This window comes from Eptatretus burgeri, chromosome 17 (assembly GCF_056783735.1).
Source record: "Eptatretus burgeri isolate ZD-2024b chromosome 17, Ebu_testis_v1, whole genome shotgun sequence".
Taxonomy (NCBI): Eukaryota; Metazoa; Chordata; class Myxini; order Myxiniformes; family Myxinidae; genus Eptatretus; species Eptatretus burgeri.
The window spans coordinates 39,484,080-39,509,047 of record NC_140977.1 but is presented as its reverse complement, the minus strand read 5'-3'; the positions used below and the strand labels follow the sequence as shown (position 1 = coordinate 39,509,047).

The following is a 24,968-nucleotide window of genomic DNA, read 5'->3' as shown; positions in this document are numbered from 1 at the left end:
TCCACAGAGGGGATTCCGACTAAGCACCTTCCTGATGTGGTAGTCCATGTGCGAAAATTACACACAACGTGGCAGGGTTTAAAGAAAAGCATCAATCGGAAGACTGCTACCAACATAGAGAAACAAGACAATTTCAAGGCCGACCTGGATGAGCTGTTTGACATAGCTCACGCTGATGCTACGAATCTTATAAAAATCGACGAGGACAAGGAGTTTCTTGCTTCTCAGCGTGAAAAGGGGCGTCCAGGAAAGATCGGGAGTCTTGACTACAAGACTGCCAGGACTTCAGAGAAAATTATGAAACGTAAGGATGAAGAGAAAAAGAGGAAACAGAAGGCGCTTTTGGAGATGGCTGCAACTTCTGAAACAGCCAACCTCCAGCTCTACTGAATCTAGTCCAAGTCGACAACCATCTTCTTCCATCCATCCAACCACCTGTGATTCCCAGCCTCCGAAGAGAAAAACGTGGGACAACTGGATTAACATCTGAAGTAACTGAGGCCCTGGATAGAACTCTCCTTAGCGATCGTTCTGTAAGTCAGGTTCTAATTCCATTTGCCAAGCAATTGGGACAAGACATCAATAAACTTTCTCTCAGCCCAAGTGCCATTCGTGCCGCTCGTGTTAAGCACAGGAAGCAACGCGCTGAAGAGATAAAGCAGAGCTTTAAGGTTGACACACCCCTGGTCGTCCACTGGGATTCCAAGCTGATGCCAGACCTAACTGGAAGAGACAAAGTTGACAGGCTGCCAATTCTGGTCACTGGGAATGGTGTGTCAAAAATCCTGGCAATTCCGATGCTGAAAGACTCCAAGGCGGAAGAAACAGCCGCGGTCATCTTTTCAACAGTTAAGGAGTGTAACCTGATTGGACGTGTCAAAGGGATGCGTTTTGACATGACAGCTGTTAATACTGGAATCCGGGGTGGGGTCTGTGTTCGTATTGAAAACATCCTTGATCATCAACTTCTTTATTTTGCGTGTCGGCACCATGTCTTAGAACTTGTTTTGGAAGCAGTTTACTCTTCTTCGGTCGATGAAGCATCCCGAGGGCCAGACATCACCTTATTCCAAACCTTCTGGGACTGCTGGCCCCATTTTAATTTCACACAGTACTTGACTGCTGCTGATGATGCAAGCACAGCCACCGATATCCATCCATGGGCCAATTCTGTCATTCAGCATGCCCAAGAGCTTCTGAAGCAGAAGCATCCCCGAGACGACTACAAAGAACTTCTCCAACTGACGATCATTTTCCTTGGAGGGGTCCCTTCTGGACATCAAGTTCCAACATTCAGGGCACCTGGTGCCGTTCACCAAGTGCGTTGGATGGCTCGTGCAATTTACTGCTTCAAGATCTGGATGTTTCAAGGGCAGTTCTTGGATTTTCTCACTAAACGCGCGTCATCATCCTGCAGTACATGTCGCACAGAACGCCTATTTAGCGGGATCAAGCAGGTCTGTCTTTTTGTTGCTAAGCACTATATCAGGGCCTGGTTTGACGCTTGAAATGCTGCTTCCGCACCAAAGAATGACCTCCAGCTCCTTCAAGCCCTCCATTCCTTGAATCATGCTGCATACAAAACAATGAGCCACCATCTGTGGTACCTGAGTGAAGTTAACGTCGGCCTTGCACTCTTTGATGACAACGTAAATTCGTCAGAAAAGATCGCCATGGTAATAAACATGAAGGATGTGGAGGGTTCAGAGGATCCATCTCGACGAGTCTGGCTTCCCAATCCAGAGGGAAAGAAGCTGTCTGACCTCTGCTCCTCCCAAACTAAAAATCTCTTTACGCTCCTCGAGCTGCCAGAAGACTTTCTCGAGGAAAAGGATCCATCAAACTGGAAGAGCTTTGAATCCTACGTCAAAGCAAAGCAGAGGGTTGACTCTTTGAACGTCGTGAATGATGCGGCCAAACTCAAAGATTTCACGAAAGCTGGTCGAACAAGAGATGAAGCTCAAGTGCAGTACCTTGTTCAAGTGATGGAGGATGACCGACGGAAATACCCAAAGGCCTCAAAGGAAACTTTGATTTTATAAAGGCATATTATTTACTTTTCAGGAGAATTTTTTTTAATTGTTTTCATCAAAAGAGATTTTCATTTTAATTTAGCCATGTTGTACTAATGGAGAAGGATGTCAAGTGCCTGCGCAGGTCCTAAATATTATTTAATCTTAATAAAACTTGGAAGATTTTAGTTTTTCATGTAACCTCACCATTTGGAAGGTTCTGTAAACTTCTATCGCAAATTTGAATTTTTACCATAGTAGCTAAAAGCGCCCAAGTGTACATGTATGCAATCATGTACTGTGCTTGTGCCAAGCTTGAACAAAATCGGACCATGTATGTCTGAGAAATCAATCGTTGGGGACACTTTTAAGTAACACAATGGGCAGTCGGCCATCTTGGATCTAATCTCGAGAGAAAAAAATGACGTGCATATGTAAGCCATCATTCATTATGTGCGTGCCAAGTTTGAACATCGGTAAACGCTTGTTTGAGAAATGGTTGAAGACGTGTTCGACACTGGGGTAGATTTGTTTTTTTTACAACTAAAATGGCCACCAGTCGGCCATCTTTGATGCGATTTCGAGAAGAAAAAAAAGATATGCTTATGTATACCATCATGTGTTATCTTTGTGCCAAGTACGAATAAAATAGGTCCATACATGTCCGAGATAAGGTTGCGGACACGCACACAAAAATCGAGATCAAATCCATGATTTCATTAGGCTATAAACTACATTTCAATAGGGGGGGGAGGAGAGGTGTTATATATGCAAATAAAATGAATATTTCAAGTAAAAATTATTATTACTCTAAAAAATAATTTTTTTGGGGGTGAGAGAACGAAGGCAGTTGCAAGTTGAGGAATGGAAAAACACCGACCACATTCATCTTATGGTGAGACCCTCCAACTGTCAAACAGACATCACAATCTCGACATGTATATATTATCACCAATTCATATGCAAGCAACCTACAAGTCTTGACAATGCCTTCTGTGGTACCTTCTCAAACACCTTCTGAAAGTCCACATATCCCACCTCAACTGCATTTCCCTCATCCACCCGATCAGAAAACTCCTAAACAGAACCCCAATAAATTCGTGAAACAAGACCTCCCTTTGGCAAATTCACGCTGACTGCCTATAATTACTTTGTAATTATCTAAATTGTTCCCTATCGGATCATCTATGACGTCTCCAATTCCTCACCGCATCCTTTGTTAAAACAAGTGTTGCATTACTTCTGTCCAATCCTCCGGGTACCTGTCCTGACTCCAGTGAGCTGTTAAAAGATACTTGCTTTCCTGAAAAATAATAGCCTTACTCTACTGTCCTTCCTGAAGTTTGCCTTCATGAAACCTAATAGTCTTACTCTACTGTCCTGAACTCAAGTTATTAACAGATTACTTGCACACACTATCTTATGGTCACTTGATCTACCTCTCCACCTCCTCCACCGTATTGAGATAATTACTTAAAAGGTCTAATACTGCAATCCCACTGGACTAGATCTTGGGATTCCTCATCTGCTCTACCATTTCCCTGTCCGTGGACCCAATCTATCCTTGACAAGTTCAATCCCCCAAAATCAATATTCTTCCCTTACCACATGCCCTTTAGAATTATTAATGTACTCCTCCTTCCTCCTCTTCCCTTTATGTTCTTACAATCTCAAGTCTCTACCCATACAGAATCCTCGACATTAATGTTACCAATTTCTCTCAATGCAATGCTGTCTTTTACCCAGATTGCTACTCCTCCTTCCTATCACACCGATACACCTTTAGCCTTCTAATTAGTCTCCTCAGTAAATCATGTCTTGCTTACTGCAACTATAATCATACTCTTCGATATCAACTTCAGCTTCACGTTCTTCCACATTATTATTTAAACTGCTCGAATTAGAATCAAATAAGTTTTAACTTTTCCCTTCCTTTAATTATTTTTTCCTGCTTAGACTTAACAATACAGTAATCAGTTGTAGTTCATTCCTTTACAGCCTCTCCACCCTATGCTGACCGAAAAAAAAAAGCCTTAATTCCTTCCTCAATTCCCACTGCAAACCTTGCTGCCCCCTTTCTGTTTAGTCTCTGGCCTTCATGCTGGAAACACTCCCTTTTCCCCTGAAATGACACCCACTGCTTTCGAAACATAAAATATTGCGACCTCCATCATTCTTCCAACCATAGGTTGACATCTATCACTCTACTCATAAATGATATTCGCTTTCCTAATCGTGGGAGAATACTGGAAAACATTATCTCACAGTCCTTCGTTTATAGTCCCTGACCCAATATCCTGTACCCATTTTTCTAATATTCCAAGTAGCCTTTCCCGATTATAATTTGCTCCAACGTGCAACACAACCATCGTCTTCCTGCCATGACCCGATGCAATGTAATTTTAACATTCCTTTAATGTCCCTGACTCCACTCCTATTTATTCAAAATAATACAACTCCATGTACGATCCTTCCTGCAAAATGAAGGTGTCTACATATTTCTAATCGTTTCATGGCAAACAAAAACCATCTCCCTGACCTCATTACTACCCATCACGATTGCCTCCACTCATTACACCATCACCAATGCCAATCTCCCCAACACACTCACTCAACAAACGTACCCAACTTCTATCTACATTTCCGATACTTCCCTCAGAATAGCTCTTCATTTTTTTTTTCAACCTATCGAGCCATTTCTCCACACCTCCTGCAGCAACGACTACCTGCTGTATACACCGTCCCCGACATTGCCAAACGAAACATTTTTCACACCATTGATGATAATCCTCTTCTATTCTCGTTCTCCAATTGACTCGCTTTCGATTAACTCGTTTCCCCAGCCATATTTACATTAACTTAACCACTAGACGAGCAGAGAAAAAACAAGTAGGCCTCAAACGTACGCTTCAAAAACAAAATGAATAAAACTACCTGTTAATTTTTCATTAACCCTACTGGAACCTTAAGTGATATAGAACACACAACACCTTACACAAGATCAAAATTTTCATCAAATTAATAGCGTGGAGTCGTTTTCTCTTCCTGGGACATTAAAAATGCAGCAAGCCGTCGAGGACAGTGGGGGTTTATATATTTCTGCGTGCAGATTAAAATTCGATCAATCACCACGAGACCACCCTGGAGCCACGCCCAACGTTTACAGGTGGGCAAAAAAGTACGTATACCCATGCATGCAACAATATTATATACAAATGTATATTCAAAGTGAAATAAAATAAATGGTAATACGTTTTTCTTTTTACAACTTGTATTTCTCAGAGTGTTTTTTTTGTTTTGTTACAGTAGAGTCATCATCGTTTGTTCTCTTGTTTATTTAATTACCTGATTATATTTCTGTTTTCCTTTATATATTCCATGTTCTTCTCCCCATATGCATCTCTTCATGTCTGGCAATGCATTAAAACCATTTCTACATCCAAGATACTTGTGCAGCCTCTCACCCGTGTGCATTGTCTCATTGAAGTTGATCTATGAAGGAAAGTCTTGCTGCATGTAAAACACTTACATTGCTTATATAGACTCGCATCATTGTGCATCCTTTGATTCCTCTTAAAATCTATCAGGACTGGCAGGATAGCGTTGACGAGGAGGGATGCGCACTCGCCTCCGAGCTGTCTTTCCTGGGTTCAAATCTTGACAGCTATAAATTGTCACCCTGGTGTTTCGCACGCAGGGGGATGCGTCAATGTATGCGCCGGAGGACTCGTCCGCCAACACTAGTTGGCGCTGGACGTTAAAGGTCCCACGGCATCCTTCGTGAAGAGTAGGAAAAATATTTCCAGCACCCTGAACAAATGACAAATTCCTGCCCTCACTCAAGCAGAGTGAATATGAGGAACATTCCACCCACATCCCCACCCCTCCCTCACTAATACGAGTTAAGGGGGGGGGGGGCTGTCCTGAAAATAGGCTAATTTGATGCAATGAATATCTGTTAGAGTTAACACTTACTCAGGCTTTCAGAAATGTGCGTTTTCTGATCTGGTCCTTTCGATATTTGACCTTTGCCCAACACTATTTAAACCCCCCCTCTCAAACTTCATTTGACCCCTAACCTTCAATCAAGTTCCTTAAAACTGTGCCCAACATAATGCAAAGCCTTAACGAACACAATACGTGACCTTTGATACACGGTCATCACTTTGATCTTTGACTCCTGAACTTTGATCCAGTCCCTTCAATCTATGACCCATACCCAAGACTTAATAATCCTCCCTTCACCCACATTTCCTTCTTTTGCTCTGGCAATGCTCAAAAAGTCTACCTCGCCTCATTTCCCACACCGGTAAACAGTCATCAACCCTTAGTGGATAAAATCTATTGTTTACCTTGTCCGCCATTGCAGACCAACGCCCACTTTTACAGCGACTCGTATTCCGTAGTCTTCTGATGTCTTTTCAAAGCTGACAACGTAATGAAATCCTTGCTACAAACAGGACACCGATACGGCCTCTCTCCGGTGTGTATTCTTTGATGCGTTTTAAAAGATGACAGGTATGCGAAGGCCTTGCCGCACACGGAACATTCATGGGGCTTTTCCCCTGTGTGCATGTTTTGATGCACTTTTACGTACGATAACTGAGCAAACGATTTGCCGCATATGGGACACTTGTACGGCCTCTCGCCTGTGTGTGTTCTCTGATGCGCGTTCAAGGAGGATATAGTGGAAACGGCGAAACCACACACCGAACACTTGTACGGCCTTTCCCCCGTGTGTATTCTTTGATGGGTTTTAAAGGAGGACAAGTAAGCGAACGCCCTGCCGCACACGGAACATTCGTGCGGCTTTTCACCAGTGTGCAAGTTTAGATGTACTTTGACGTATGATAACTGAGCGAATGCTTTGCCACACACGGGACACTTGTACGGTTTCTCACCCGTATGTATTCTCTGGTGTGCATTTAAAGACGACGTCGTCGAAACGGCTAAATTACACACTGTACACTTGTACGGCCTTTCCCCCGTATGGATCCTTTGATGCATTTTGAAAGAGGACATGTAAGCAAACTCCTTCCCACACACAGAACACTTGTACGGCCTCTTGTCTGGGAGAACCTTCTTACGTTTCCTAGTTGCGGACCTTTTGCGTTTATTGGTGCAAGGGCCGTTGCTATAATTGATTATGGCCTGATGAAAGCATTCAGACATGTGCAGATTCAAAGAATTTTCTGTGTAGAACAACCGTGAGCATTTGGAACAAGGAAACGCATTCTTGCACTCGAACTGTCTTTCTGTAATGACACAAAATCAGATAAAATATATTTAAAAGGGAGTGTGGGAAGAGGAAAGGAAAGTGCATTTCATCAGAAACCAAACCGAATAGCTTTCGACATTGGTACCATTGCACCTCGCAACGCTCTTTTAATCACCGAACAATATATTACAGTCCATTTTATGTATACGTTTGTTAATTTAATTTTGCTGCCGTTTCAAAGTTGTCATTTTTGCTTCCCATTGCAAATTATATTATGCTGGTGAATAACTGCAGCTGGAGGTGCATCAGGAAGTTCCACCTCTCTCAGCACCTGTCCCACGAGGCTCCCTCCATATACATGAATGATATTACAAATACAGCAATACCACGCTTAACGCTGCCCCATAAAACCCTGATTTGTTATTTGAGAGAAAATCTCTGTATATTAAAAAACAAAATAAAAAAAAAAAATCAATGATATGCAGCGCTTGCCGAGTCAACACTCCTGCCACCATTGTGTGTACTGTATGCATATGCTCTGAGCCAATTCGCACCGTTTATTCCACTTCATAGTAGGATGACCCTCCTACCACCTCATGTCCAACTACTGCCATGTAAGAGGAGTAATTTGTATTTTTGACGACGTTTGTCCCTATTTTATGTGTTCATTTATACTTACTGATGTTATAATAAACTAGAACGGCACTCTTTGACGTCGCGACGTCAACCGATATGCCTCGGCCAACATTATGACATCATTATATATACTTGTACAAAGTTTGATTTAAATCCCTTCAGCTGTTCTCAAGTATCACATTTTTACCTGACATGACCTCAGCCCTCTTGATGCCAAAATCTAATCAGTTCATCTTTACATCATAATATATATATATATATATATATATATATATACTTATACCAGATTTGATCAAAATCCCATCACTGGTTCACAATTTAGCACGGTAACGGAATTTTACCTGATGGGACCTTTGACCTTTTGCCCCGATAATCGAATCAGTTCATCTTTGCATCATATATATTCTTGTACCAAGTTTGATTTGGATCCTTTCAGCCATTCTTAAGTTATCGTCGTAACGAAAACCTATCAAGGACAGACGGAGGCACGGACGGATGGACAACCCAAAAACAATGTCCCCGGCGACTTTGTTGGCGGAGGCATAAAAATTATTATTTCTATATTAATGTTTGCCATCTGTATTATTATTAGCACAATTACTGAAACCCCAATGAAGCACTCATATACCGCTCATGCATAAAAAATAACGCCGTCAGGAACGCATCTCCGTATAATTACCCCCTTTTAGCACATTTCCGATTTAATGCCCTCTTTTCCAGCAACGCATCCTGAGCGCTAAGTGAGGTATTACTGTCATTAACTTCCACTGAAGGTCCCTCGAGATCTGTTCATCATTATAACACGAACATTTATGCTCAAAACATATACAGAATGCTGACAAATTAAATAAAGACAGGTCATTTTAAGGGATCGGTCACTGGCTGGATGTAGGATGGAAGGCGGTTAATTATTTTACCTCCAAACAAAATAAAGTCGAAGCAGTGTTCTGTGCCAGACTCTGCTTACCTTCTAAAGACCAAACATCACCGCTGAGCTCCTGAGGATAATCATCGATTGGTTCTTCTTTCACGTAGATTATGTCCAAAGCCTCCTGGGAAGTGTGAGGAACGTTTTCTTCAAAATGTTTTGACTCCATCGGATAGTTTCCATCTGCACACAACTTGATGTCAGTCCATTGCAAAGAAGTAAAACAAATAAAGAAATAAATAAACCAATGTCACCCACAGGGTGACCCGTATCTTGCCAAAAGGTGACCACGTGTGACTTCTTTAAGGTCACACTGAGGTGAACAGAGCTGCTATCCACCAGGAGCGACTCCTTGAGGAATTATCTGCCTACGAGAGATTCCGATGAGAATCGTTCTACAGAGTAACCATGAAAATATGTTTGCCTCATAACGTCACCAAATGACGTCATAATGTCTCAAGCTTGACATATCTAGAAAGCACTCATCGAGGTCTTCAATTTGAGGTACTACACAATATGGTTCCTAAAACTTGAAAATTTGACCTTAGGCGCTAACCATGAAGGTCAAGGCCAATCGCCACCAAAAACTAATCAGCTGAGCGCCAGACCATATACTACATTCCCATGAAGTTTGAAGACGATCCGATCAAAATTACTCAAAAAATAAGGGTTTCGTCGACTCCCCTGATTTGCGACAAAGTGACCTTGACCTTCAAAATTTTATGTGCTGAAAGGGACCTCTATAGGCCTCTGATATGCGAAGTTACAAAAATTTCCAATGACAACTGTGCTCTGCAGAGTGATTTATACGTGATTACAGACTAACAAAATTAAAAAAAAACAAAAAAAAACATACAAGCTGACTAACATATCTTGCAAAAACTTCGTATCTTGCCAAAAGGTGACCACGTGTGACTTCTTTAAGGTCACACTGAGGTGAACAGAGCTGCTATCCACCAGGAGCGACTCCTTTAGGAATATCTGCCTACGTGAGATTCCGATGAGAATCGTTCTACAGAGTAACCATGAAAAATTTGCGTTTTCCTCATAACGTCACCAAATGACATCATAATGTCTCAAGCTTGACATATCTAGAAAGCACTCATCGAGGTGTTCAATTTGAGGTATTACACGATATGGTACCTAAGATTTCAAAATTTGACCTTGGGGTCAAAAACTTTCAACCTCCAGCGCTAACCATGAAGGTCAAGGCCGATCACCACCAAAAATTAATCAGCTGAGCGCCAGACCATGAACTATATTCCCATGAAGTTTGAAGACGATCCAATCAAAATTACTCAAAAAATAAGGGTTTCGTCGACTCCCCTGGTTTGCGACAGTGACCTTGACCTTGAAAATTTTATGAGCTGAAAGGGACCTCTATAGGACTCTGATATGCGAAGTTACAAAAATTTCCAATGATAACTGTGCTCTGCAGAGTGATCGATACGTGATTACAGACAAACAAACAAAAATAAACCAATGTCACCCGCAGGGTGACCCGTATCTTGCCAAAAGGTGACCACGTATGACTTCTTTAAGGTCACACTGAGGTGAACAGAGCTGCTATCCACCAGGAGCAACTCCTTGAGGAATATCTGCCTACGAGATTCCGATGAGAATCGTTCTACAGAGTAACCATGAAAAATATGCTTTTTCCTCATAATGTCTCAAGCTTGATATATCTCGAAAGCACTCATCGAGGTGTTCAATTTGAGGTACTACACGATATGGTTCCTAAAACTTGAAAATTTGACCTTGGGGTCAAATATGTTTGACCTCAGGCGCTAACCATGAAGGTCAAGGCCAATCGCCACCAAAAATTAATCAGCTGAGTGCCAGACCATGAACTATATTCCCATGAAGTTTGAAGACGATCCGATCAAAATTACTCAAAAATAAGGGTTTCGTCGACTCCCCTGATTTGTGCCAAAGTGACCTTGATCTTCAAAATTTTGTGCACTGAAAGGGACCTCTATAGGCCTCTGATATGCGAAGTTACAAAAATTTCCGATGATAACTGTGCTCTGCAGAATTTTTTATACGTGATTACAGACAAACAAACAAAAAAAAAAATAAAAATAAAAAAATAAAAAAAACATACAAGCTGACTAACATATCTTGCAAAAACTTCGTTTTGGCAAGATAATACATGTTCTTGAGTGGCCCAGTCAAAGTCCTGACTTCAACCCAATTGAACACTTATGGCATGACTTGAAGATTGCAATCCATTGTAGATCCCCATCAAACTTGGCAGAATTAGAGCAATTTTCATGTGAAGAATGGGTAAAGATTTCACCATCTCACTGTGTAAAGCTGATAGAGAACTACCCAAAAATACTCACAGCAGTCATTGCTGCAAAAGATGCTTCCACCAAGTACTGACTGAAGGGACTGAATACTTTTGCAACCAGTAAATTTTGATTTGTACATGTTTTTTGCAGGTATTCCTGACATGCAACCTTCTTCAAATATAAAAAATATTTCGTTTGATCTATTTCGGTTATGAATAAAAAGTTTACTTGGAAAAGTTGTTTCTACATAATTCGTAATTCATCTAAATGTGGAATTATTGGAAGGGGGTGAATATATATATATATATTGTTATGGATTTCAGAATCGGATCCGAACAATGCACACAACATCCAGGTTGTCAGACAGTTATTTCCATAAATGCATGTTCAGAATAGAATCCCACCAGACAAGGGGATGGGTCTAACTCTTTGATGCGTTGGAGAAGGGTAAATAAAAGGTTCCCTTTCTTTCTTATGGGATAACCTTTTCCTCTTTACGACATGTTCATGCCGTATGATTTTACGCGTTACCGTTCGTCCAACGGAGACTCGTTCTACCCCTTTCCATCAGGACGCATTGGTTCCATGCATTGGAAATAGACGATTTATTTACACTTTGGACTTACAGGATATTTGATTAAACACACCGCGGGCTTTTCCTGAACAGTTATTCTGATGGTCAAACACGGCTGTGGATCATTTAACTCAGGACCACCTTTTTCCATTGACGTTCGACACCCACCACTCTTTCACCGACGTTTGACATCCACCTTTTTCCATTGATGCCCAACACCCCGTTTGGCAGATCCATGGATGCTGGCTGCCTCCTGCTCGTGTCGGGCCGAATGGGGAGGCGAGGGCCGCCATTGACGTTTTGTGAGCACCCCACATTTTCACTCGGCAATTACGGCAAATACCCGCCCTCTGGCGCCCGTCCAGTGCCTTGAACATGGCATTGTAAGCCAGACCTGTGTTAATTGGGAGTTGCATCTTGTTCGATGGTGGGGAAGGAATGATCGCGGGGGTTGATGGTTGGAGGTCACGTGCAGCGATGCGCCAATAGGCAAGCTGGATTTGGCTGAGGTCTGCTTGAGGCCCCGCCCACACTGGTCGCTTATAAAAGGACGGGAGGACCGTCGTCCTGACTGTTGGTGATAGTTGTACCATTCCTGTTGGTTCTGCTTGGTTCCTGGCTCTGGGCATACCTGATTATTGGCATCCCTGGTTCTTGGGGGTGATGACGTGACATCGAATGGTATTCGGGCCCATTTGCGGGTGGGTGCACAGCAAGGCAGGGCGCTGGCAGCGGACCAAGGCACGCTCACAAAATTTGGACATTTTATTAGACGCACAACGACTTCTGCCTTGATAAGCTGACTGTATTTCTTCCCCCCCCCCCCCGAATGATCTGCTGGGTACCCATGTCTAGTGTTTAATTGTTAAGTAAGGCAGAGTGATAAGCATCTCCTCTTTGTCTATTTTTCTCTAACTGTTTGTTGAATTCTTTCTTTGTTTGAGATTATTTTGTTGATTGATTACTTTGATTGATTTGAATTCCTCCATTTACCACAAGGAAATAAGTTCTTCAATATATTTTTCTTAACAATAAATTCCTTGTTGACGTTTCAACCTGTTTGTGCTTATCCTCTCCTTCCATTGATCCAGCATTAGCCGAACCGAGATAGACTGGGAGGTAATTCCCAAACTAATTAACCTGTCATAGTTGGCATGCATTAGCAACGGGCGTAGTGGCGTGCACCTGTAATCCGGCTATTCGGAGGCTTGGGTTGGAGGATCGCTTGAGGACGGGAGCTCTGTGCTGGGCCGCGCTATGAGGGTGAAGGGCAGCCCGGAATCATGGCGAAACCCAATCCTTATCCCTGCGTCGTAAGAAGCGACCAGGGTTGCGTCAGGAAGGGCATCCGGCGTAAAACCTGTGCCAAATCAGTATGCGGATCATAACGGACGATCCGCTGTGGCGACCCCTAACGGGAGTAGCCCAAAGACGAACAACAGTTGGCATGCATCAGCGGTAAACGCTCGGCCACATTAAGATCTAATCAAGATAATATTGGTGCATCGCCGAGGGTGTGTTCCCTGGTCAGGAGGCCACGTGACCTCTAGTTAAACGGCAAATTAGAAGGGTGGACACTGGAACTCGTGGTTAACTGATTGTCGTTCGTGGTTGTTTAGCAACCCACCGTACCACAAAGTTAATTGTGAGCGGTGACCCCATGTCTGGTTCTTCTGAGGAGAAACGAGGATTAACCCCTTTATAATACACTCGGTTCCCGTGACCGTAATATATATATATATATATATATATATATATATATATATATATATATATATATATATATATATATATATATATATATATATATATATATATATATATATATATATATATATATATATATATATATATATATATATATATATATATATATATATATATATATATATATACATTGTTGCGGATTCGCGCCGCCGGCGTGCTGGACGGCCACGTAACTCGAATCGCGGCACGTCGCCCACCGGACGGACAATCCAGTCGTGACCCTCTCGGACTAACGCCGGGGAACCAGTCACGGGTGGACCTTTCGGTCTCACCGCGATCGAGCCAATCAGCCCCGCGTGGGATAGGGTTGCTCGCCAAATTCGACCTACCTAAGTACCCACGCGGAGGGTAGACCGGGCGATCGCACCTCGCCGCAGGTCGACTTCGGACACGGGCCACTTAGCGACCCGTTCCGTACTATCAGAATAACCGAGCGGTGTTATCGTCGACCTCGACGGTTCGATTAATTATCGGGCGTATTCAGCCCACTACCAACCCTTTACGTGAAGCAAGATGAGGGTTCAATGGGGGAAAAGACGAAGCGAGCGGGAGAACAGTTCAACAATAAAGCACATTTATTCGCGGCACACGGGGAAGCACACAAAATACAATTCCACCAAAAGCACACAAAAAAAAAGAAAACACAATTCCATTTACACAAAAAGCAAATATAAAAGCGAAAACAATGCAGAGCTAATACCGACTACCGAGCACACGGCAACACTTATACAATTCTACTTCACAGACGGCGCCGACAACACATACCCAAAACCAAGGATAAGAAATACCCTCAAGAATGAGGCGGGCCTGAGGCCGAGACCGGGTCGCGCCTACCCGTCTGGTGATGAGACGCGGAGCGGCGATGGCGCCGCACTCCGCGGGCCTCGCGGACAGTGCCTGGCAGGGGGTGGGAAAAAGGGGCCCCCTTGGTCGCACTATCTCAGCGCGGGGGGAAACAGGAGGGGGTTGCTGATGCTCGGGGTATAGAGGATCTTTATTATCCCTGGTGTGCGTCTCCACTTCGGCCAGGTCGCGCTGCCGGCCTCCCTCGGGCATGCAGCTCCTGGCACCGACGCGAGCACCCCCTCGTCCGACTCTCTTCAGCTTCTCCAGCCACTGCAGGCTTCGGGCTCCAGACTTCTTTCGTTCTCGTTTGCGACTCTCTTTCGTTCTCCTTTGCGACTCTTTCTCGTTCTCGTCCTGCTGACTCTCGTTCTCTCTCTTCGTTCTTCTTCTCTGACTGACGAACACCGTCCTTTTATCCCCCCGTAACTTCGCCTTTGACCCCCTCCCTTTGACCTTTCACCTCGCTCCCCATTGGCCCGAGAAAAAGTGGGCGTGAAGGCTTTTTGATCTACAAATTTGCATATATCGATCGCCCTGGGGGTGGGGCCAATTCACCCCTCGCTCACCGATTGGACAGCAAAAAGTGGGCGTGTGTCGTTTTTGATCCGTTTTTGAAGCAGAAAATCCGTGATTTTGTACACGCTGTTCGACGCGCGTTCTGCATGAGTCCAACACCGGTACCCACAGCGGGGCAAGAACGGTGGCGATGCTACGGTGGCGAGGTGTGACGGGAAGGTCGTGGCGGTTGTGGTGAAGCGGTGGTTGTGGTTGGTGGTTGATGTTGTGGTTGTGATCATGGCGGTTGGTCCAAAATAAAGATAGTGAAAGAAAAACGGCTATCCTAAAGAGTCGCAGCACGTATAAATGACATGTATTCCCACTAGACAACGGGTTTGGGCCTAACTACACATGCACTTACCGAGATACCTCACCTAAGGGACCTGAATGGTGGTTTGCGAATCTGGTAACCACAACACTACCCCCTTCCCTTTTTACAGACTCGTCCCGAGTCGTCAAATTTTCGTGTGCCATCATGTGTAGTTTTCCCCTAGTACATTTTACCTACGGATCCCTGAGTGCGACATTCATGGTATTCGTGTCCCCAAAATAAATAACCTGAGGGCTGCGTAACTACCTAAAAAAAACTCACTCACACGGACGACTTAAATAAAATTGCCGGCGCTAAGACATACATGCCGGGGGCGCACTCATATTTACAGTACATCTTACCTTAACTTACAAATTTTACACTAAACCATGGCCCAGGATCATTGACTCTGCAAAAAGAAAGCAGTTAGCAGGGAGCCAGGCTGCCCGCATGCAGTCTCTGACTCAAAACAATGCAGGTGACAGGGAACGTGGCTGGCTGCTCACACGCAGTCCAAGGCCTTCCCTTTTGAACTGAACTCAGTGAACCACAACGGTTCATGGGCCGCACAAACGTAGTCTCCGTGCCAGCTCAAGTGGCACACGCAATGAGCGCAACGAATGGATGCATGAATGGATGGACGCAAAACACGGTGCACGGGCTGCCACTGCAGGCCCGTGTTGTAGCTGCCAACAGGGCAGTTCTCGCAGCTTGCAAACTGTTGCCTTGATCCTGGCGCACATGGAAATGAACAGGGGGGGCAAAGCAAAAATTGAACGGGGGCTGGTGAACAGGGGCAGTGGGCATGGCATGGCAAAGGTGGCAGGCAAACACAGCCCGCCGAAGAAGGCCGCTGCAGGCAAACACAGCCAGCAGATGAACTGGCCGGCACAGGCCTTGAAGTACCACAGCTGCAGATGAAGTGGCCGGCACAGGCCTTGAAGCAAAACACGGCCAGCCGATGGCACAGGCCTTGCAGCAAAACAACAGCTGCCGATGAAGTTGGCCGGCCTCCGCCTTGAAGCAAAACACGGCCAGCCGATGAAGTTGGCCAGCCTTTGCCGTTCAGTGGAGGTTGGTGGAGGGAGTGCGGTGGTGCTGGCCACTTGGAAGGCGGGCTCGGACCTACCTACCTGTCTCCCTCCCAACCTATCGCCTTTGCCTGTCACTGTACATACCCACTCCCTTAATTTGTCAAACCCCAATTTAGCCCCAACTTAATTTTTTTCGGTTGTTTTTATTTTTACTCCCCCACTATAAATCGTCCCCTAACCCCCTTTATCGTCCTTGTTCGGCTAACCTATCCTGTCACCTAGCCTACTCCCAACCTCTACGTTCCCTTCCCGGAGGGGAACAAGGGAGAGCTAACGTCCTGTGTCGAGGCCCAACGAAGCCTCAGAATGGCCTCCCCAGAGTTCGGCGATCTTAACCCAAAGTGGGTCCAGCGGCCCACAACGACAGCGAGGGGATGGATGGTGCGGAGGGGTACATCTCCTAATCTACCCTATCCATTAACTCTTAAACTACCCCGGGGCTTTCAACAAGCGCCTCTCGCTTAAACTATTGGTTCTATAAACCCAGATTCCCGTCGCCTGTGTTGGTGTCCTTACAATTTCGGGCCTCGCCCCCCAATTTTCTCTCCGTGCCCTCACACGGTCTCCTGGCTGGGACACGTAGCTCGCTTCAGCAGGCACGACCCTCTGCCGAATCTCCCGCTATGGCACCCCCGGGCACTACACTGCCTCCGAGCCTACCAGCTCCCTAACACCGGGGAGTGCCCCCCATGGCACCTCCCCTGAAACGCACACGTGGCAGGCCGGCCTCCCGGGCCCCTTTCCGAGGGTCACCCGTGCCCACAACACTGCCCACGCGGCTAATGGCGCCCCGGGCCCCCGCACCAAGCAGGCGCACCCGTGCCCACTACTCTATCCCGGCCCCCCATGGCCCCGTGGCCTACCGCGGCCGACTAGCCTGGTGCCCGGGGTACCCACTCAGCGATACTCACCTTTCGCAGCCACGCTCCCAAGCCCGTCAACAGGGCTCCTGCACCCCTCCAAATGGGTCTCGAGCCTACTTTCCCACCAACAGCAAAACGACCTCCATTTTTCAATTTGACTAACCCAGCTAACTCACTTTACTCTGACCCCGGGGTCCCTTGGGCGGGAGTCACTCCTCCCCCCAATCACTCATCGCACCATGCATTCCCCATTCACTCCACTCACACAGACCCGCTGGCCTCACTCACTCACCATGTACTCACCTCACAACTCACCAACTCTTCAACACACACACCGCTGAACTCTGCCATCCTCCTAACTACCTCCCCTAACTAACTCGTGCTCCCACGTCGTCCCTTAAACTATAGCACGTTCCTTTTAACACTACGTAGCTAAACTACGTCCCCTCTACACACTCACTGTCAGTCATGGTGTCTCCAAATAAATCATTTTATTTCCCAACCTAAATCTGGCTACAATCCCTCTAACTAATCCATTCCACGGACTCCATGAGGACTTACCCCTGCCCCATGAAGTCGGTCTAACTAAGCTAACCCTTCCCCCTAACTAGTTTTCATCCTGTGCCCAGGGTAAGGGGGTCTTCCACCCCTTTCCCAGGAATCCTGTACACCCGAAAGTGAGGCTTGCTTTTTTTTTTTTTCCATGCGCAGCACCTGCGCGGCAACTCAGAGCTCGCGCACTTTGCACCTGCCCGTGACGTCATGCAGCTGCACGTGTTCCTCGTCCCTCCTTGGACGGGACCAACCGGCAGAGATACCCCTCCTGCCGGATTCCAACCACACGTGCAGCCATGACGTCACCGTGCGCAAAAAAAAAAACACAAGCCCCACGTCTCGAGGGGTTTCCCACGCGAACACATGTGCTTTGCCCGTTGGAGCTTAACACACACGATCGCGTGGAGAACCCGTCCGGTCCAAATCCATTTACCTGCCTAAACTTTGTCCGTCCGCGGGATCGGCAAATCCACCGCGTGCGTTTCCGGACCGGGACTTCACTCTCGCAAGCGAGCACGTGGCGGTCTCGTGCGTTGCACAGCACGAACCGCGTGCTCACTGCTGGGTGAACCCGGCACGGTCCCCGAAATAGCTGCAGCCGCTACTCGGCTTTCGTTTCTCCCATGTCGCCGTCTCCGTCGCCATTCGACACACGCACTCCCGCGTGTTACGACGCACACAGTCCACACCATCACATTCACACGGGGAGACGCGGCTGCGTGCTCCCGCATGCCAACCGACATCTCCCTTACATACCGCTCTCTCACACACACGGTCTCCCTTACATAACCCATACCACTCACACGAGGTGCTCCATTCACTCGTCCCTCACTCACACACGCGGGGGAACTTAACCGCGGTGCCTCATCCACACACGTGGGGGCACTCACCCGCGGTTCCTCACTCACACTGGCCGTTTCATCCACACACGCGGGGGCACTAACCCGCGGTGCCTCACTCACACTCCGTGCCTCATCCACACACGGCGTGCTGGGAAGCACGTACTCCGGCACCATCGCCACCACACCACTCACACGTGGTGCCTCACTCATACTGGCCGTTTCACTCACACACACGGCCTCACTCACACACGGTGCCTCATCCACACACGCGGGGGCACTCAACCGCGGTTCCTCATCCACACTGGCCGTTTCACTCACACACACGGCCTCTTCCACACACGGTGCCGCACTCACACCTTGCACCACACACACAGGGACAACCATACTGGGGATTCGTGTCCCCACAAGGGTCTCCGGGGCCTCTATACCCCCCAAGCTCTCCGTGCACCCGTCCACAGCACCCGTCCCCTCAACCTCGCAAAACACGACCGAACTCACCTGGTCGTGACTCGCCTCAAGGGGGCAGACTCGCTCCCCTCGTTCCTGGAGGAGGCCATCCAGGTGCTCGCACTGGGTCCCCACACGCTCCGCGAGCTCACCCCCATTGTCCTCCACTACCTCCGTGTGTGTGTGCGCGTCACTTACCCCGTCTTCATCGTGTTTATTGGTCTCTGCTTCTTTCTGGCGTCTTTCCCTTATCTTTATGTAGGTCAACCTTGCTTTCTCTTTAAGTCGCTCCCGTCCTTCCCTGTTTTTCACTCCTTGCTCTTTCACGATCTCCGCGTACCTCATCCTTGCTCTCCGTATTAATTGTTCTTTTCTCTCCCTCGCAATTACTTTCACCTCGTCTCTTGTCTCCCGTATTATTTTCTTACCCGCCTCCACCGCGGGCCCGACAGCCGCTGCACCCCCTCCCAGCTCGTTCGTTCCAACACGTGGAGTCGCCATTTTGAGCTCCCTCGTCACGGCCTTCATGCCCGCCTGCAGGCATCGGCCCATGTTCTGCGTCTCACCCCGTAGTTCTTTCATTTCTTTTTTCATTTGCTGTGTATTCGCATCCATCGTCGTTTTCACTTCATTCATATTCGCATCCATTTTTTCGATCATTTGTTTGTTCATGTCTTTCATTTCGTTTTTTATTTCATTTGTCATTGCCGCATTCATTTGTGCCAGCATGGTGAATAGCTGGGCCATGTCGGATGCACTCAAGTGAGCCGTTTCGGCGAGGGTTGGGGAAGGGTTTTGGTGGAGAGGGGGGGGGAGGTGTCATACACCGCGGCCGCTGCCGCACCCACCTCGGGCCCTGGGTTCAGTTGGGCGAGTCCGTGTTCCTGCACAATCAACATTTCCTGCTCGGGGATTCCATCCTGGGCCATGGACTCTACATTATTACACATATACATTTCTAATACCCCCGGCTCCCGCTCGCCTTGAGACGCCATCTTGCTTCTCGTGAAGGGTTAATTTAACTCGCTCGTAATTTGGAGGGAATCGGGGGTCGCTTCTCTCACCCCTGGACCGATTCCCGTGAATTTAGCCGGAGACAGGAGAGCCCGTTTCCTGTTCTCCCGATACCAGTGCCGCGAGGGCGAATTTGTATCGCACGACCTGACACCAGTGTTGCGGATTCGCGCCGCCGGCGTGCTGACGGCCACGTAACTCGAATCGCGGCACGTCGCCCACCGGACGGACAATCCAGTCGTGACCCTCTCGGACTAACGCCGGGAACCAGTCACGGGTGGACCTTTCGGTCTCACCGCGATCGAGCCAGTCAGCCCCCGCGTGGGATAGGGATGCTCGCCAAGGTCGACCTACCTAAGTACCCACGCGGAGGGTAGACCGGGCGATCGCACCTCGCCGCAGGTCGACTTCGGACACGGGCCACTTAAGCGACCCGTTCCGTACTATCAGAATAACCGAGCGGTGTTATCGTCGACCTCGACGGTTCGATTAATTATCGGGCGTATTCAGCCCACTACCAACCCTTTACGTGAAGCAAGATGAGGGTTCAATGGGGGAAAAGACGAAGCGAAGCGGGAGAACAGTTCAACAATAAAGCACATTTATTCGCGGCACACGGGAAGCACACAAATACAATTCCACCAAAAGCACACAAAAAAAAGAAAACACAATTCCATTTACACAAAAAGCAAATATAAAAGCGAAAACAATGCAGAGCTAATACCGACTACCGAGCACACGGCAACACTTATACAATTCTACTTCACAGACGGCGCCGACAACACATACCCAAAACCAAGGATAAGAAATACCCTCAAGAATGAGGCGGGCCTGAGGCCGAGACCGGGTCGCGCCTACCCGTCTGGTGATGAGACGCGGAGCGGCGATGGCGCCGCACTCCGCGGGCCTCGCGGACAGTGCCTGGCAGGGGGTGGGAAAAAGGGGCCCCCTTGGTCGCACTATCTCAGCGCGGGGGGGAAACAGGAGGGGGTTGCTGATGCTCGGGGTATAGAGGATCTTTATTATCCCTGGTGTGCGTCTCCACTTCGGCCAGGTCGCGCTGCCGGCCTCCCTCGGGCATGCAGCTCCTGGCACCGACGCGAGCACCCCCTCGTCCGACTCTCTTCAGCTTCTCCAGCCACTGCAGGCTTCGGGCTCCAGACTTCTTTCGTTCTCGTTTGCGACTCTCTTTCGTTCTCCTTTGCGACTCTCTCTCGTTCTCGTCCTGCTGACTCTCGTTCTCTCTCTTCGTTCTTCTTCTCTGACTGACGAACACCGTCCTTTTATCCCCCCGTAACTTCGCCTTTGACCCCCTCCCTTTGACCTTTCACCTCGCTCCCCATTGGCCCGAGAAAAAGTGGGCGTGAAGGCTTTTTGATCCACAAATTTGCATATATCGATCGCCCTGGGGGCGGGCCACCCGCCCTCGCTCACCGATTGGACGGCAAAAAGTGGGCGTGTGTCGTTTTTGAAGCAGAAAATCCGTGATTTTGTACACGCTGTTCGACGCGCGTTCTGCATGAGTCCAACACCGGTACCCACAGCGGGGCAAGAACGGTGGCGATGCTACGGTGGCGAGGTGTGACGGGAAGGTCGTGGCGGTTGTGGTGAAGCGGTGGTTGTGGTTGGTGGTTGATGTTGTGGTTGTGATCATGGCGGTTGGTCCAAAATAAAGATAGTGAAAGAAAAACGGCTATCCTAAAGAGTCGCAGCACGTATAAATGACATGTATTCCCACTAGACAACGGGTTTGGGCCTAACTACACATGCACTTACCGAGATACCTCACCTAAGGGACCTGAATGGTGGTTTGCGAATCTGGTAACCACAACAATATATATATATATATATATATATATATATATATATATATATATATATATATATATATATATATATCTGGTCCCCGACTTACGATGGTTCGACTTAACGATGGTGCGAAATCAAGCTGTTCGAGGTTAGTAGAAACTGCATTCAGTGGAAACTCAAGAGAAGACCAGATACTCGAGCCTCATCAGAAGAGAGAGAAATTGATGACCCTGTCGCTGGTAGCATCTCCATCATCCTCATCATCCAGCAATTAATTTTAGTTCAATGCTTCAAACATTCTTCAGGCCCAGTGGATAATTCGCTATTCTGGCTGTTCTATACGACGTGATGCGCCGACGTAACGAATCTGCTGCTGAGAAACCATGACTCGAGATGGTTCTTGAACATGTGGTTCGCTTTTCCCTTGATATGGTGATTGGAGGAGGGTTCGTGATTACGTGTGTCCCGTGTGAAGCACTCGTACCTCGCTATTTTTTTAATTTTCATAAATATAACACTGAAAAACAATGGATTTCCCAAGGCATGATATTTCTGCACGTTATTTGATGTCCATCATTTGTGGAATGATGTATTTGTGGAATCCTTCACAGCGATTAAAATTACAATACCAAAGGATGATTCACAAGGTAAAACTCTGTTGAATGGTACCAGAATCGTTGCCATTGATAGAGGCAGATCGGAAAGATGTCATCTGGAAAATATTATTATTACAATTATTATCATTATTAAGAACGAGAATGAATTCCCAGGTTTGACCAATTTCGTTTTTTTCCATGGGCTGGAGAACTGAAAAGCGACAATCAGCTGAACAAACCTAGTAGGTACTCATGTGAAGCCAAAGCATGTTTCAGGTAGGCAAGGCTAAGCTATGATGTTCGGGAGGTTCGATGTGTTAAATGCATGCATTTTTCGACGCATTTTCGACTTACGATGTGTTTATCGGGACGTAACCCCATCGTAAGTAGGGGACCGGCTGTATATATACATATATGTATGCATGTATGTATGTATATCAACAAATTGGCAGAAGGTTGACACTCAAGTCCAAATATTATTTGTTATGGGCAGTGAACGAACATAAATGTGATCGAAGTAGATGATACTTACCATCCATCTGGGAACCAGTATGTTCAGGATCCACCTTCAGCTTCCTATTAAAATCTGCAGCAAAAAAATAACCAGAATCAGGAAGTTTCCAACCGTGTTATACAAGAGCTGTCTCACACAATGTACACTTGTCATGGAAATGTAACAGCAACAAATCAAAATACATATTTATACCTTTGACTTGCGAGGTTGAATTTTCCTCAAATTCAGTATCCACCTCCACTTTCACAATAACATCTACAAAAACAATGATGAGGGGAAAAACCCATAAGAAAAACAAAGGTGAAGTAAAAGAACCATTTCGGAATTTACTTTCAAATGTTCATTCTATTCATCACCTCAACAAGTATGATGGAAAGTATGACCTCCCCCCCTCCCCCCTGTGCACCTCGTTTACTTGGAAAACTAAACACACGTCTTTTTACTGGATGTTGGATGAAAGTGTATCTGGAAGGGAATTCCACTCCATTTTGCCTTTTCCAGTCATGACATCTGTCACTACATCATTGGAATACTTTGTTTACAATCATATGTAATCCCTCCACCATCTCACAATGCAAAACATGAGTAAATCACAAAGTCCTTGCTTCCTCTTCAGGTTGCTGATGGCATAGCTCCAAAAAACTTTCAGATTTGTTTTCTTCACAAGATAAAAGGCTCGGAAAAATATGTAACAAATGGACAGTGAGTCAGTGGGACAACATTTGGAAACAATAAGCAAAGGAATGAATAAACATGAAAAATAAAGGGAGGAAAAAAGGTGGGCAGGGGATGAAACCAGTTACCTGGAATTAAGAGGGCGTTGGGGTAGCTTGGGTTAATTGGGATATACCATATTGTGGTAGGGATGGAGGATGACAGGAGATGGTGGTGCACTGGGTTTTTTGAAGTTCTGGAGTTACGAGTGGGATTGAACAGCCTCAGGAATGTGGTTCACAAAGGGGACAAAAGAGTAAAAGAGGAGGTTGGCATCAAGCCTGTAATTTGGGGAATTTAACCAGGAGGGATACTGTAAGAATGGCATCCTGGTGTTTCTGTAGAAGGTCGGAGGGCCGAGAGGGCACGAGACAGAAGGAAAGACAAAAGAAAAGAAAAAAACAAAAGTGAGATCACTGACCTGTCTGTGATGTGAAAGAACAGGCTTTGCGTGTTGACCTCAATGCAGAAGATGCCAATAATATTGAGAACATAGATTCCACAGAATTCAGGAGAAAGATATTTTGGGTTCCAGCCCACAGGTGAAGAACTATTCCATTGAGCTATGGTCAAGGAAGGACTTTGAATAACAGAAGAGAGTGAGTCTATGGCTGACAGTCAAGCCCAGTCTTGCAATATAATCAAATCCAGGAAAGGTCATGGCTGATGGTGAGTCTGACAAGTTCAAGATATGGAAACTTTTCCAGTGTCTGATTATGCAAAGTGATAAGGTGGATTAAGTGGATTTATTTGAGGAACTTTCTAGAGAGAGAGGGGAGGATTGCCAGGATTGAAAAACGTTCCATTTATCAGACCAGCATTTCATTAATGCCTGTGTACAAATATATATATATATATATATATATATATATATATATATATATATATATATATATATATATATATATATATATATATATATATATATATATATATATATATATATATATATATATAGACGTCCACGGGACTTGAACAGTCCCGCCAACGTAGAATGAGCCGAAACGATGGAGGCGGTTTATTTATTTATAACCCAAACATGGCGGTTCTAATCGCTCTACCGCAAACGGGACGAGGAAGGTGGCACGAGTCGCTTTTCACTGAGTTGATGATGTTTATTTTTTTTTATTATTAACCAGAAATAACAAGACTCGGCAAGAAGAGGGATCCGGGGCGATTTGACGGGATGGTGTGGGATCGGGCGTGGGGAAAAACACAGACAATTCCAATGAATATACAGATCTCAAACCCTCTAAGGCGCCAAGTACGTACACACACACACACACACACACACACACACACACACACACACACACACACACACACACACACACACACACACACACACACACACACACACACACACACACACACACA

The 24,968-nt window shown here is 46.2% G+C and overlaps 1 protein-coding gene across 2 annotated transcripts in view; it reads right to left on the bottom strand.

The window, feature by feature from the left end:
- Positions 1 to 24,373, bottom strand: part of LOC147009830 (uncharacterized) — a 32,582-nt gene extending 8,209 nt beyond the window's left edge. Inside the window, exons 1-4 of one of the 2 annotated variants that reach the window (XM_085862632.1) lie at positions 23,070 to 24,292; positions 22,896 to 22,949; positions 8,834 to 8,977; positions 1,446 to 7,267 (exon numbers count right to left, since the gene is read on the bottom strand). In XM_085862632.1, the coding sequence (XP_085718758.1) occupies positions 6,396 to 7,267; positions 8,834 to 8,977; positions 22,896 to 22,902 (1,023 nt within the window). In that variant the 5' untranslated portion in view covers positions 22,903 to 22,949; positions 23,070 to 24,292 and the 3' untranslated portion in view covers positions 1,446 to 6,395. Of the gene's footprint in view, positions 1 to 1,445; positions 7,268 to 8,833; positions 8,978 to 22,895; positions 22,950 to 23,069 lie in introns of those variants that run through there. The other variant, XM_085862633.1, reaches the window with a different exon arrangement.
- Between the last annotated feature and the right edge of the window lie 595 nt (positions 24,374 to 24,968).